Below are 12500 nucleotides of genomic sequence, written 5' to 3' on the forward strand. Positions count from 1 at the left end.
CTTAATAAATCTACCAAAATTTTTTTTTTTTTCCTGAATCCAACCACCTCGAATATGCTTCTGGTGGTGCAGCGACAAAACACAAATAGTATATATTTTTTAATCATACTTCGTTAAATAGAATTAGGGGTAAAACTTGTTTATATTCTAATATCGCAAACTTTACTGAATGAAAAAAGGGAGTTACGTTGTGGTGATTCGAACGTGTCAGCTGTTAACAGGAGGAAGATTGGAAAATGAAAGTTTGAGAACCACTGCTCCAAACTACATTGAAATCGCAAGGTTTACATTTCATTTCGAATGTAATAATATATACTTCTTTTCATCGTAGGGAAAAAATGGTGAAATGGGTATTGGGTAAGTTCGTGATTCCACTTGGCGATGGCGTATTCACGATAGTAGATTAGGTAGATGCAGCTTTGAGAACAATTAGATAACATCGTAGTTACCCAGGACAAACATACCAGCGTATCGTGGCAAGACTGGGGTCCCAGAAATTACCGTTTTCTCAAAGTTAAAAATTAACGTTTTGTTAGCGTATAGCATGTAGTGAAACTCGGGATATGAAACCGTAGAGTTTATTTCAGAGTATCAAAAGCTATCTACTTTTTCAAAATGACAGTCCCTAAGTCCATTTTTATACAGTTCTTATGTCCCGATGAAACTGTCACAATATGCTAGTAGAATACCCTTACTGATATTACGGTTTTTTTTCTTCTTCTTTACGCAGCTGAATGACTGTCCGAGGCATATCAGCTGCTAAAAAACATAGCCTAAAGCAATAGTTCATGCAGATCGAAACGAAAAAGCAGATAACAAAATAAGTTTCATTAGTCGTTTACCTGAATCGTGCGTTCTAGTGCAGCCAGAATCACGTGGGAAAAAAAAAGCAAAACGCTTCGCTGCAGAATACGAAATATATGATTTGAAAATTGCAAAAACTAGTTTCTGAAACCACACATTTCACTGGGAATTCAATATGAGTTGACTTAATGGCGACACCTTGAATATTTATATGATTAAGTGCACTATACAATGCAAAGCTGATAATGACTCTGATACAATATATGATCACAGGGGACAAGGAAGTATCCATTTCCAGACGAGTGAGTTCGAATCCTGATCGCGGTCTGAGGTTAAAAGTCCTTTGGAAGAACTTCAGATTCGATGCGGGAATTCGTGACGTAAATCCACATCAATATCACAGGGCGTGGACATAAAACATATAATCAAGAATCTGTATAAATAAGCAAATCGATTTTTTTTTACAATTAAACGCATTTCCTTTATACTTGCTTTGTAGATGGTCCTTCAACTTTTGTTAAGTTAGACTACTAAAGTTTGTATTATTTCATTTGCTGCCAACGTGCGGAATACTGATGTGTGAAAATAGTAAACAAAAAGGAAAAATATCAATGCAAATCAGAAAAACGTTATATATATATATATATATATATATATATATATATATATATATATATATATATATATATATATATATATATATATGTATATATATATATATATATATATATATATAAAATTTTTCTTTTCTTTTTTTTTCTATGGAATATTGATCAAATGTTTAGATTCGAAATGGTAACTAAGATTAAATAATTCTTTCCAACAATATCTATACCGTTGGTGAGGAACATTAATACATTACATTTGGACAACTAGCATCCTTCAAAATACATTCTACACTTACAATTTTGGCTCAATTGCTCAATTCCTGCATGTTTCACTGCATGCCCAACAGATGGTAGGTTTTACTCCACAATGAAAGGCTTGCTTACTATCCAAGCCTTATGTAGCTTCCTAAGTATATTTGAGCATAGAGATTTCTACTGTTCAAGGAAGAGATCCTTCAAACACTGAGCAAAAAATTATCAGAGAACCATTGTGATCCTTGTACTTATATACAAAAGCAAATAGTATATATGAGCATATTAGTAAGTAAATGACTTTTTAATAATTTATTAAAATGCAGTTATTGCTAGGGATATCTGCATTTATCTTTCAGTTTGTAAAATGTTCTAATTATATACAATCATGGACTCTGATGAATAAATTTGATAGTTTGTAATGTATTCTCACTTCAGGGCATGAGGGTCTCCCCAGACTAGATATGTCCTCAACCCGCCAATTAGTTGAGTCAAGGGCTGAGGACCAAGGTAGGGGTGATCCCCCACGTTGGGCCTCAGTCCCCATTTCCTAAGCCCCTCCAACCCCCACCCCCACCTACAACAACAACAAGCAAGGGGTTAGGGAGGTCAACCCGCCAAGGTTTAAATCCAGCCTTGGGAGAGAGGGGGTGAGAGCTCACACAGTAGAGGTTGGTGTGGTGCCGAATAGCCTAGTACCAACCTTGGCACTACATAATAGAGCATACAGTAAGTTTCAACCTGCTGCCACTGCATGTTATTACAGGGATGACTCTTGTCATCTCAAAGTATATTTTACTTATGGGCAATTTCCTGTTCTTCATAGCTCCTATAAAATATATTATGGGAATAACCACAACTGGCATACGTGCAAGACTGAGCAGAGCAATCTGAGCGGTCATGACCAAGTTTGGCACATGGAGGGCAGTGGGCTGTGGAGCAACAGTGTGTGGCTGGGCGGCCAATATGCTAACATTTTTGACATTGATGGGGAAGAGGTCAATAAGGTCGGACAGGGCAGGAAACTCCACCAATATAACTTCATGGAGGAGGTCATGTCTACGGAAGCTAATATTGGCGATATTGGTGTAGGACTTTTGTTGGCCTGTGGGAATAGTGTAGCACTGGACTGCCACTGCATCATACGAGGAGTGCAAGCAAGTGTTTTTCAGTTTGACCAGTCCTTGTTGTAGACAAGACAGTCAGTCAGAGAGACGGAAACAGTTCCAGAACAAGTATTAAGGGAGAAGTGAGGTTTGCATACCTGTTTTTGGAGACATTCTTGGAAGAGAAAGATATTGTCAAGAGTACAGGGCTGTAGGGGAATCACAAAGAATTGATCCCACTTGGCTCAGCCAAAAGGGTACTCAAAAGGTTTGTAAAGGTGGAGGCAGTAGAAGGATGAGGGAGTGAGTAACATGAGGTGGTATCGAGTGCTGTTGGGTGGAGGACATTATGGAAGAAGAGTAGTAATAAGAGGGGGTGGGGGTAGACAATGAAGAAGACTGCACAATAGAAGATAGAGTGAATGATGTTTGGAGGGTGGAAACGGTGTATTCTGAAGGTTGAGTAATGACCTGAGTGGTTGATTTGGAATGGATAGAGTTGACCGCAAACATCGAGGAGGGGATATTAGCATCAGTCGGAGCTGAGGTCAAAGGAGAAGCAAGGGACAGGAAAACAATGAAACAATGAAATTTAGATAGGCTAGTTGATGAAGGGGCAAGCCTTAATGCCCCTAATAAAGGTAAAAAAATCTTCATTATTGGCCATAGTGAGCCTGAAATAAATGGGGAGAGGAAAGGGTCTACCCTTCAAGGTCGTCCCCATGAGGGGTAAGGGCTATATAATTAACCAAGGGAATACCATGCCCATGGCTCCCAGAGGTCGCTAATGACTGACACAAAGCCAGCCTTTCATCCTTTCAGAATGGTTCTAACATCTTAGGAAGTGGACAGAAGAAGGGGATGAAGAAGAAGAGAAGGAAAAGGAAAGGGGGAGAAGAAGAGACCATGCAAAATTAGTTGAGGTGAGGGCTGAGGCCCCAGTCTCAGTCTCCTAAGCCTCTCCACAACAACAACGACCACGGGATTAGAGGAATAATAATAACCATCATCATTATTACTATTATACAGGATTTCGTTTCTTTTCCTGAATATAATAATCCAGTTACAGGGACTAATCCAACATTTGGCATCGTGTGATGGTCTCCACTTTTCATCCAAGGACAGACAGAAGTATTTCCCAAAAGCTTTTCAAGACTCTGCAGAAACTCCAATTCCTTTTACACTGATCATATTGAAGGATATGTTTATGTTTAATATTTTTATTTCCTAGTGCCAAATTACCACATTTAAATCATGATGAAAAAATCATATTTTATTTTCTGTAATTTATGTATTTCACTTGACTAATGATATAAATTGACTACATTTAATCTTATTTTAATAAACATCAAAATGAAGGAAAAGCAAAACTCTCTTTAACAATTCTGCATGATCTACATATATTTACAACATCTGTTTACAAAATCCTGCTTAATTCTTCTCCTCCTGACTCTCTTTGAAGATGTCAGACAGACGTACTTTGTCTGTCAAGAGTTGAGACTGTGGCTCTCTGGGCTGAGTTTCAACAGAAGGTTGTTCTGGTTCAGGCTGTAAAAATGAGTATGGATTTAGTTTTACTAAGTTTTTATTTTCTAAATATCTATAGTAAACTCTTGTAGAGTGCTCATAAATGAAGAAATAATAATCAACAACTGTAGGTCATTTTTATTTTCACACACTCCATATTCACTTACTACACTCATTTACAAACTTGCCCACCCATTCAATATCACATTCCTATCACATCAATACTCACTTAACTACTCACCAATTTACTTCCTTACTTACACACTCACTTGTCACTAACTCAGTTATGCACTCCTTGTCTAGTAACTCATTCATTCACTAACTTACTTTGTCAATAATGCATACCTTAGGAGGAGCTCGAGAGCGGTCAAGGTAGATGCCATGAGCTTCCAGTGCTAAAGCCGTTTCTTCCATAAGCTTCTCCTCTGGGACATTACCTTCGTCTTTCAATTTCTCATATTCCTTTATAAAAAGTTGTGTACCCTTTTGGCTCAGCCAAAAGGGTACTCAAAAGGTTTGTAAAGGTGGAGGCAGTAGAAGGATGAGGGAGTGAGTAACATGAGGTGGTATGGAGTGCTGTTGGGTGGAGGACATTATGGAAGAAGAGTAGTAATAAGAGGGGGTGGGGGTAGACAATGAAGAAGACTGCACAATAGAAGATAGAGTGAATGATGTTTGGAGGGTGGAAACGGTGTATTCTGAAGGTTGAGTAATGACCTGAGTGGTTGATTTGGAATGGATAGAGTTGACCGCAAACATCGAGGAGGGGATATTAGCATCAGTCGGAGCTGAGGTCAAAGGAGAAGCAAGGGACAGGAAAACAATGAAACAATGAAATTTAGATAGGCTAGTTGATGAAGGGGCAAGCCTTAATGCCCCTAATAAAGGTAAAAAAATCTTCATTATTGGCCATAGTGAGCCTGAAATAAATGGGGAGAGGAAAGGGTCTACCCTTCAAGGTCGTCCCCATGAGGGGTAAGGGCTATATAATTAACCAAGGGAATACCATGCCCATGGCTCCCAGAGGTCGCTAATGACTGACACAAAGCCAGCCTTTCATCCTTTCAGAATGGTTCTAACATCTTAGGAAGTGGACAGAAGAAGGGGATGAAGAAGAAGAGAAGGAAAAGGAAAGGGGGAGAAGAAGAGACCATGCAAAATTAGTTGAGGTGAGGGCTGAGGCCCCAGTCTCAGTCTCCTAAGCCTCTCCACAACAACAACGACCACGGGATTAGAGGAATAATAATAACCATCATCATTATTACTATTATACAGGATTTCGTTTCTTTTCCTGAATATAATAATCCAGTTACAGGGACTAATCCAACATTTGGCATCGTGTGATGGTCTCCACTTTTCATCCAAGGACAGACAGAAGTATTTCCCAAAAGCTTTTCAAGACTCTGCAGAAACTCCAATTCCTTTTACACTGATCATATTGAAGGATATGTTTATGTTTAATATTTTTATTTCCTAGTGCCAAATTACCACATTTAATCTTATTTTAATAAACATCAAAATGAAGGAAAAGCAAAACTCTCTTTAACAATTCTGCATGATCTACATATATTTACAACATCTGTTTACAAAATCCTGCTTAATTCTTCTCCTCCTGACTCTCTTTGAAGATGTCAGACAGACGTACTTTGTCTGTCAAGAGTTGAGACTGTGGCTCTCTGGGCTGAGTTTCAACAGAAGGTTGTTCTGGTTCAGGCTGTAAAAATGAGTATGGATTTAGTTTTACTAAGTTTTTATTTTCTAAATATCTATAGTAAACTCTTGTAGAGTGCTCATAAATGAAGAAATAATAATCAACAACTGTAGGTCATTTTTATTTTCACACACTCCATATTCACTTACTACACTCATTTACAAACTTGCCCACCCATTCAATATCACATTCCTATCACATCAATACTCACTTAACTACTCACCAATTTACTTCCTTACTTACACACTCACTTGTCACTAACTCAGTTATGCACTCCTTGTCTAGTAACTCATTCATTCACTAACTTACTTTGTCAATAATGCATACCTTAGGAGGAGCTCGAGAGCGGTCAAGGTAGATGCCATGAGCTTCCAGTGCTAAAGCCGTTTCTTCCATAAGCTTCTCCTCTGGGACATTACCTTCGTCTTTCAATTTCTCATATTCCTTTATAAAAAGTTGTGTACCCTTTTGGCTCAGCCAAAAGGGTACTCAAAAGGTTTGTAAAGGTGGAGGCAGTAGAAGGATGAGGGAGTGAGTAACATGAGGTGGTATGGAGTGCTGTTGGGTGGAGGACATTATGGAAGAAGAGTAGTAATAAGAGGGGGTGGGGGTAGACAATGAAGAAGACTGCACAATAGAAGATAGAGTGAATGATGTTTGGAGGGTGGAAACGGTGTATTCTGAAGGTTGAGTAATGACCTGAGTGGTTGATTTGGAATGGATAGAGTTGACCGCAAACATCGAGGAGGGGATATTAGCATCAGTCGGAGCTGAGGTCAAAGGAGAAGCAAGGGACAGGAAAACAATGAAACAATGAAATTTAGATAGGCTAGTTGATGAAGGGGCAAGCCTTAATGCCCCTAATAAAGGTAAAAAAATCTTCATTATTGGCCATAGTGAGCCTGAAATAAATGGGGAGAGGAAAGGGTCTACCCTTCAAGGTCGTTCCCATGAGGGGTAAGGGCTATATAATTAACCAAGGGAATACCATGCCCATGGCTCCCAGAGGTCGCTAATGACTGACACAAAGCCAGCCTTTCATCCTTTCAGAATGGTTCTAACATCTTAGGAAGTGGACAGAAGAAGGGGATGAAGAAGAAGAGAAGGAAAAGGAAAGGGGGAGAAGAAGAGACCATGCAAAATTAGTTGAGGTGAGGGCTGAGGCCCCAGTCTCAGTCTCCTAAGCCTCTCCACAACAACAACGACCACGGGATTAGAGGAATAATAATAACCATCATCATTATTACTATTATACAGGATTTCGTTTCTTTTCCTGAATATAATAATCCAGTTACAGGGACTAATCCAACATTTGGCATCGTGTGATGGTCTCCACTTTTCATCCAAGGACAGACAGAAGTATTTCCCAAAAGCTTTTCAAGACTCTGCAGAAACTCCAATTCCTTTTACACTGATCATATTGAAGGATATGTTTATGTTTAATATTTTTATTTCCTAGTGCCAAATTACCACATTTAAATCATGATGAAAAAATCATATTTTATTTTCTGTAATTTATGTATTTCACTTGACTAATGATATAAATTGACTACATTTAATCTTATTTTAATAAACATCAAAATGAAGGAAAAGCAAAACTCTCTTTAACAATTCTGCATGATCTACATATATTTACAACATCTGTTTACAAAATCCTGCTTAATTCTTCTCCTCCTGACTCTCTTTGAAGATGTCAGACAGACGTACTTTGTCTGTCAAGAGTTGAGACTGTGGCTCTCTGGGCTGAGTTTCAACAGAAGGTTGTTCTGGTTCAGGCTGTAAAAATGAGTATGGATTTAGTTTTACTAAGTTTTTATTTTCTAAATATCTATAGTAAACTCTTGTAGAGTGCTCATAAATGAAGAAATAATAATCAACAACTGTAGGTCATTTTTATTTTCACACACTCCATATTCACTTACTACACTCATTTACAAACTTGCCCACCCATTCAATATCACATTCCTATCACATCAATACTCACTTAACTACTCACCAATTTACTTCCTTACTTACACACTCACTTGTCACTAACTCAGTTATGCACTCCTTGTCTAGTAACTCATTCATTCACTAACTTACTTTGTCAATAATGCATACCTTAGGAGGAGCTCGAGAGCGGTCAAGGTAGATGCCATGAGCTTCCAGTGCTAAAGCCGTTTCTTCCATAAGCTTCTCCTCTGGGACATTACCTTCGTCTTTCAATTTCTCATATTCCTTTATAAAAAGTTGTGTACCCTTTTGGCTCAGCCAAAAGGGTACTCAAAAGGTTTGTAAAGGTGGAGGCAGTAGAAGGATGAGGGAGTGAGTAACATGAGGTGGTATGGAGTGCTGTTGGGTGGAGGACATTATGGAAGAAGAGTAGTAATAAGAGGGGGTGGGGGTAGACAATGAAGAAGACTGCACAATAGAAGATAGAGTGAATGATGTTTGGAGGGTGGAAACGGTGTATTCTGAAGGTTGAGTAATGACCTGAGTGGTTGATTTGGAATGGATAGAGTTGACCGCAAACATCGAGGAGGGGATATTAGCATCAGTCGGAGCTGAGGTCAAAGGAGAAGCAAGGGACAGGAAAACAATGAAACAATGAAATTTAGATAGGCTAGTTGATGAAGGGGCAAGCCTTAATGCCCCTAATAAAGGTAAAAAAATCTTCATTATTGGCCATAGTGAGCCTGAAATAAATGGGGAAGGAAAGGGTCTACCCTTCAAGGTCGTTCCCATGAGGGGTAAGGGCTATATAATTAACCAAGGGAATACCATGCCCATGGCTCCCAGAGGTCGCTAATGACTGACACAAAGCCAGCCTTTCATCCTTTCAGAATGGTTCTAACATCTTAGGAAGTGGACAGAAGAAGGGGATGAAGAAGAAGAGAAGGAAAAGGAAAGGGGAGAAGAAGAGACCATGCAAAATTAGTTGAGGTGAGGGCTGAGGCCCCAGTCTCAGTCTCCTAAGCCTCTCCACAACAACAACGACCACGGGATTAGAGGAATAATAATAACCATCATCATTATTACTATTATACAGGATTTCGTTTCTTTTCCTGAATATAATAATCCAGTTACAGGGACTAATCCAACATTTGGCATCGTGTGATGGTCTCCACTTTTCATCCAAGGACAGACAGAAGTATTTCCCAAAAGCTTTTCAAGACTCTGCAGAAACTCCAATTCCTTTTACACTGATCATATTGAAGGATATGTTTATGTTTAATATTTTTATTTCCTAGTGCCAAATTACCACATTTAAATCATGATGAAAAAATCATATTTTATTTTCTGTAATTTATGTATTTCACTTGACTAATGATATAAATTGACTACATTTAATCTTATTTTAATAAACATCAAAATGAAGGAAAAGCAAAACTCTCTTTAACAATTCTGCATGATCTACATATATTTACAACATCTGTTTACAAAATCCTGCTTAATTCTTCTCCTCCTGACTCTCTTTGAAGATGTCAGACAGACGTACTTTGTCTGTCAAGAGTTAGACTGTGGCTCTCTGGGCTGAGTTTCAACAGAAGGTTGTTCTGGTTCAGGCTGTAAAAATGAGTATGGATTTAGTTTTACTAAGTTTTTATTTTCTAAATATCTATAGTAAACTCTTGTAGAGTGCTCATAAATGAAGAAATAATAATCAACAACTGTAGGTCATTTTTATTTTCACACACTCCATATTCACTTACTACACTCATTTACAAACTTGCCCACCCATTCAATATCACATTCCTATCACATCAATACTCACTTAACTACTCACCAATTTACTTCCTTACTTACACACTCACTTGTCACTAACTCAGTTATGCACTCCTTGTCTAGTAACTCATTCATTCACTAACTTACTTTGTCAATAATGCATACCTTAGGAGGAGCTCGAGAGCGGTCAAGGTAGATGCCATGAGCTTCCAGTGCTAAAGCCGTTTCTTCCATAAGCTTCTCCTCTGGGACATTACCTTCGTCTTTCAATTTCTCATATTCCTTTATAAAAAGTTGTGTACCCTTTTGGCTCAGCCAAAAGGGTACTCAAAAGGTTTGTAAAGGTGGAGGCAGTAGAAGGATGAGGGAGTGAGTAACATGAGGTGGTATGGAGTGCTGTTGGGTGGAGGACATTATGGAAGAAGAGTAGTAATAAGAGGGGGTGGGGGTAGACAATGAAGAAGACTGCACAATAGAAGATAGAGTGAATGATGTTTGGAGGGTGGAAACGGTGTATTCTGAAGGTTGAGTAATGACCTGAGTGGTTGATTTGGAATGGATAGAGTTGACCGCAAACATCGAGGAGGGGATATTAGCATCAGTCGGAGCTGAGGTCAAAGGAGAAGCAAGGGACAGGAAAACAATGAAACAATGAAATTTAGATAGGCTAGTTGATGAAGGGGCAAGCCTTAATGCCCCTAATAAAGGTAAAAAAAATCTTCATTATTGGCCATAGTGAGCCTGAAATAAATGGGGAGAGGAAAGGGTCTACCCTTCAAGGTCGTTCCCATGAGGGGTAAGGGCTATATAATTAACCAAGGGAATACCATGCCCATGGCTCCCAGAGGTCGCTAATGACTGACACAAAGCCAGCCTTTCATCCTTTCAGAATGGTTCTAACATCTTAGGAAGTGGACAGAAGAAGGGGATGAAAAAGAAGAGAAGGAAAAGGAAAGGGGGAGAAGAAGAGACCATGCAAAATTAGTTGAGGTGAGGGCTGAGGCCCCAGTCTCAGTCTCCTAAGCCTCTCCACAACAACAACGACCACGGGATTAGAGGAATAATAATAACCATCATCATTATTACTATTATACAGGATTTCGTTTCTTTTCCTGAATATAATAATCCAGTTACAGGGACTAATCCAACATTTGGCATCGTGTGATGGTCTCCACTTTTCATCCAAGGACAGACAGAAGTATTTCCCAAAAGCTTTTCAAGACTCTGCAGAAACTCCAATTCCTTTTACACTGATCATATTGAAGGATATGTTTATGTTTAATATTTTTATTTCCTAGTGCCAAATTACCACATTTAAATCATGATGAAAAAATCATATTTTATTTTCTGTAATTTATGTATTTCACTTGACTAATGATATAAATTGACTACATTTAATCTTATTTTAATAAACATCAAAATGAAGGAAAAGCAAAACTCTCTTAACAATTCTGCATGATCTACATATATTTACAACATCTGTTTACAAAATCCTGCTTAATTCTTCTCCTCCTGACTCTCTTTGAAGATGTCAGACAGACGTACTTTGTCTGTCAAGAGTTGAGACTGTGGCTCTCTGGGCTGAGTTTCAACAGAAGGTTGTTCTGGTTCAGGCTGTAAAAATGAGTATGGATTTAGTTTTACTAAGTTTTTATTTTCTAAATATCTATAGTAAACTCTTGTAGAGTGCTCATAAATGAAGAAATAATAATCAACAACTGTAGGTCATTTTTATTTTCACACACTCCATATTCACTTACTACACTCATTTACAAACTTGCCCACCCATTCAATATCACATTCCTATCACATCAATACTCACTTAACTACTCACCAATTTACTTCCTTACTTACACACTCACTTGTCACTAACTCAGTTATGCACTCCTTGTCTAGTAACTCATTCATTCACTAACTTACTTTGTCAATAATGCATACCTTAGGAGGAGCTCGAGAGCGGTCAAGGTAGATGCCATGAGCTTCCAGTGCTAAAGCCGTTTCTTCCATAAGCTTCTCCTCTGGGACATTACCTTCGTCTTTCAATTTCTCATATTCCTTTATAAAAAGTTGTGATATAATTGGCCGGACACTGTGTTCTGATAAGGAAATTGTGCCTGGAGAACCATGTGCCTTATAAAATTTCCTGTAATACCAAAAGAAACACTACTATTAATGTGAATCATAATCCATCATTTTCCCTTTCTTACACTATCTTTAACAAAGGTAAACCACACACAAGAATATAAAAGAATGAATGCAAGAGGACTGTTCATGTCAACTTAACAAACACAAGCCACATCCATTTTATCAAATGTGTTTATACATATATATCTCCTACATTATGAAAGGCATGACTTAACCCAATCATTACAGACTTATGTACTATCCCCTGTAGATTTTGTGAATTTTGTTACATGTAGATGGCTCCACATGTGTTTAGCCACCAAGGAGTCTACCAGGAAGCCCTAGTGACCAATCCTGATTTCCCCATTCCTTGAAATTGCAAGAAAATTTTCTTCTTTATAATACAATTGATATCGATTCTTTTATTATTATTACTGATATTATGATTATTGAACTGTTATTAAAGTCTTGATAACATTAAAGACAATGAAGTAATACAAAAGAAATTTTCCAAAAATCAAGAAAATGGGTAAACAGGTGAGATATTTAGGACTAATAACTGACTTCTTGATGACTAAGCACTTGTAAAGCCACCTTTGTGTAAATACTATAAATAAACTTATATTACAGTGGCCTGATTGGGTTAAAAGACACTTACGCTCT

At 38.1% G+C, this 12500-nt stretch overlaps 1 protein-coding gene and 3 long non-coding RNA genes across 4 annotated transcripts in view; all 4 read right to left on the reverse strand.

The window, feature by feature from the left end:
- Positions 1-4145: 4145 nt before the first annotated feature.
- Positions 4146-4795, reverse strand: LOC119574588. Its single transcript, XR_005228883.1, has 2 exons — positions 4643-4795; positions 4146-4318 (listed from the first exon to the last, which is right to left on the reverse strand). It is a non-coding gene; the product is annotated as an uncharacterized LOC119574588 (long non-coding RNA).
- Positions 4796-5838: 1043 nt separating this feature from the next.
- LOC119574587 lies at positions 5839-6488 on the reverse strand. Its single transcript, XR_005228882.1, has 2 exons — positions 6336-6488; positions 5839-6011 (listed from the first exon to the last, which is right to left on the reverse strand). It is a non-coding gene; the product is annotated as an uncharacterized LOC119574587 (long non-coding RNA).
- Positions 6489-7611: 1123 nt separating this feature from the next.
- LOC119574586 lies at positions 7612-8261 on the reverse strand. The gene is made up of 2 exons (XR_005228881.1): positions 8109-8261; positions 7612-7784 (listed from the first exon to the last, which is right to left on the reverse strand). It is a non-coding gene; the product is annotated as an uncharacterized LOC119574586 (long non-coding RNA).
- A 2894-nt stretch (positions 8262-11155) lies between these two features.
- The window catches only part of LOC119574584 (probable 28S ribosomal protein S23, mitochondrial), a 3798-nt gene continuing 2453 nt past the window's right edge, over positions 11156-12500 (reverse strand). Inside the window, exons 2-4 of the mRNA XM_037921880.1 lie at positions 12496-12500; positions 11652-11856; positions 11156-11327 (exon numbers count right to left, since the gene is read on the reverse strand). The exon at positions 12496-12500 is cut by the window's right edge and continues 157 nt beyond it. Coding sequence (XP_037777808.1) covers positions 11211-11327; positions 11652-11856; positions 12496-12500 — 327 coding nt within the window. The 3' untranslated portion in view covers positions 11156-11210. The remainder of the gene's footprint in view (positions 11328-11651; positions 11857-12495) is intronic.

Source organism: Penaeus monodon, chromosome 6 (assembly GCF_015228065.2).
Source record: "Penaeus monodon isolate SGIC_2016 chromosome 6, NSTDA_Pmon_1, whole genome shotgun sequence".
NCBI lineage: Eukaryota > Metazoa > Arthropoda > Malacostraca > Decapoda > Penaeidae > Penaeus > Penaeus monodon.